Source organism: Hipposideros armiger, unplaced genomic scaffold, assembly GCF_001890085.2.
Source record: "Hipposideros armiger isolate ML-2016 unplaced genomic scaffold, ASM189008v1 scaffold_1060, whole genome shotgun sequence".
NCBI lineage: Eukaryota > Metazoa > Chordata > Mammalia > Chiroptera > Hipposideridae > Hipposideros > Hipposideros armiger.
In genome coordinates, this window is record NW_017732410.1 from 399,752 (window position 1) to 402,411 (window position 2,660).

At 34.6% G+C, this 2,660-nt stretch overlaps 1 protein-coding gene across 1 annotated transcript in view; it reads left to right on the plus strand.

The window, feature by feature from the left end:
* LOC109376190 (dynein heavy chain 14, axonemal-like) overlaps positions 1 to 2,660 on the plus strand; it is a gene marked incomplete at its 3' end in the record, with an annotated part of 144,703 nt that overhangs the window by 55,157 nt on the left and 86,886 nt on the right. Inside the window, 2 exon segments of the mRNA XM_019631993.1 lie at positions 50 to 216; positions 971 to 1,255. Of these exon segments, the coding sequence (XP_019487538.1) occupies positions 50 to 216; positions 971 to 1,255 (452 nt within the window).

The following is a 2,660-nucleotide window of genomic DNA, read 5'->3' on the forward strand; positions in this document are numbered from 1 at the left end:
TTTTTAATGGGACTGCTGAAAATACTAACTTTTTATTTTTATATTTTAGCCAAAATTATTCCTCTTTACCAAGATTCCCGCCTGTCTGTCTTTACTGATTTGATTTCAATGATGGATTTACCTAATAAGACAGGAAGTACAATGGACTATAAGAAGCAAACCAAATGGCCAGATTGTCAGATCCTTTTTGAAATAGATCCTGCCTACCAAACTAAAGTAAGTTTAAAAACAGTTTGTCTTAGGGAATATTCAGTTTAAGGAGCAGAAACCCACTGCAATTCTTAGATGAAAGGGATTTAATGAAAAATTAAAGTCGTAATTTACAGCAATTTGAGAATCATTCCCAACTTATCTCTTCATTTGTCTTCCTCATGATACTTCATCTTTGTTCATCTGTTGTTGTTTTTTTCCCCCCAACTTCCACTATGAAAATGAACTTTGTCTTTTATGGTTTCCTCATACAATTGCCTTGCCAATATGTGGACTTGCCATGGTCCTGGCCTTTCCCGTTACCATCTAACTGGGTATTTTTGTTCAAGTTCACAAGAGAATGTCATTGTCTTAGCTTGGATCAGGATTCTACCCTGTCCAGAGTAACTATGCCTTCGGAATGGGTAAGGTCACATAGCTGATAGAACTGGCTTTATCTAGGGTTTAGAGCATATACACTAAAACAGGGTGACAGGCAAAGGAATAAATGATTGGTGTCTCTAGTACTTGGCTCAAAATAACATGCTAATTATATAGTTAAATAGCCTTGTCAACCTTTACATAAATGCCAGATATAAAAGAGTGATCTAAATTTATTAAAGTCTTATTATTTTTCCAACATATTTCTTTAGTGTAGAGGTTCGTAACAAAATGAACTTCACGTAAAATGATTACATATTTTAACAGTATTATTAACATACAGACCATAGTTTTTTTGCTCGTAAAATTCTGACTAACTTTTTAACATTTTTATTTACAGATTGTGAGTCTCCTGACTGTTATTGGTAATTCAATGGGCCTAGTTAATGCTTACAGCCACAAGTTTATAAAATATTGTGCTATGGTAGCAAAGGCTAAAGTCATGAGTATGGAAATACCTACGGAACAATTAACTTCAACACAGTTTAAAAGTATACTAGCTAACTGTATGAACTATCTTAATCATATTGTTGATATGACCATTGAGAAACGCATTGGTATTTTCAGTGTTTTAAGTCTTAATTATCAGTCAGAATGCTTACCATATGTTGAGAATATCATACATGTAANGATGAACACCTGGGGTGCTTGTTAAAAATGCAGACTCTCAGACTCCATCCATCCTCCATCCATCTGAGACCACCTTAACCAGAATCTGGGGTGGGGTGTACATCTTGCAAATGACTTCGCAGTTTATTCTTAGGGTGTTTGGGAAGTACTGATGCATATCAACTTGCTATTTAACTGACATAAATATCAACCAATTTTTTTATTCTCTCTTTCTTTCAATGCATTCTGATAGACATAGACATCGCAACCGAGCTTGAGAATGAATACATGCATAATGCGTAAGTAGTAAACATTTTTGAAATTACAAGTAATTATATTTTATGTTAGTTACTCCATTCTTATATATATATACTTTTATTTTTTTCTCTCTTAGATTTTTAGAATTCCCTGTGAATCTCTTTATTGCTCCCAACAGATTGGAGTTTTCAATAAAAATTCAAAACATGGTGACTGATATTGAAAAATGTATAAGTAAGTGTTTTAAATGTTTAATTAGATACATTGTCTTCTTCAGCATTGTTTTCTTAAATTTAGGCATTTGGTGCTTTTACCCAGGAATGTGGCATTACAGTATATTAAGAGATCATAAATTCACACTCTTTGGGATCAGTCAATGTGAATTTGGAATTATTTGAGGATGTGAGAACTATACACATAACCACTGAGTACATAAAAGATGGGAATTAGGAAAATAATGAAGGCTTGGGTTTTTTTCAATAATGCACTACAGAATTTTATGAAACTTAAGTAATATCTTATATGTCATAGCAAAACAAAGATATTGTTTTCACCTTAAATAGATTTTTATTCTTTTCCAGCTGTATGTACACAATCTGAAATTACATGGCAATTACTAGCCTGACCAATGAATCTCCCTTCTCCACAATCTAAGTCTTACAAAGATCTTGAAACAGCAGGATCCTTTGCAGTTCCTTAAATGTTGCATCATTCTCCAGTCATATCATGATAGTTTGCTGAGTTCTGAGGACCCTCTTTCTAGCCTAAGCAGGAGTCCAGTTTTTCTCACTGTATGTACGAGGTGTGATCAAACAATATGGTGAATGTTAAATTAAAAAAAATTATTACTGCAAAACGCACTTTGCCATTACTCCCCCTCAGAATACTCCCCCTTGCTTCAAACAAACTTATGCCATCATTCTTGCCACTTTCTGAAGCAGTTCTGGAAGTCCTCTTTCGTGAGTGTCTTTAGTTGCACTGTTGTGGCTGCCTCGATGTCCTGAATCTATTCAAAACATTTGCCTTTCATGGTCATTTTGACTTTGGGGAAGAGCCAGAAGTCGCACGGTGCCAGATCCAGTGAATAAGGTGGATGGGGACATACCGTAATGTTTTTATATGACAGAAATTTCCATACCAGAAGCGATGTGTGACACAGAGCC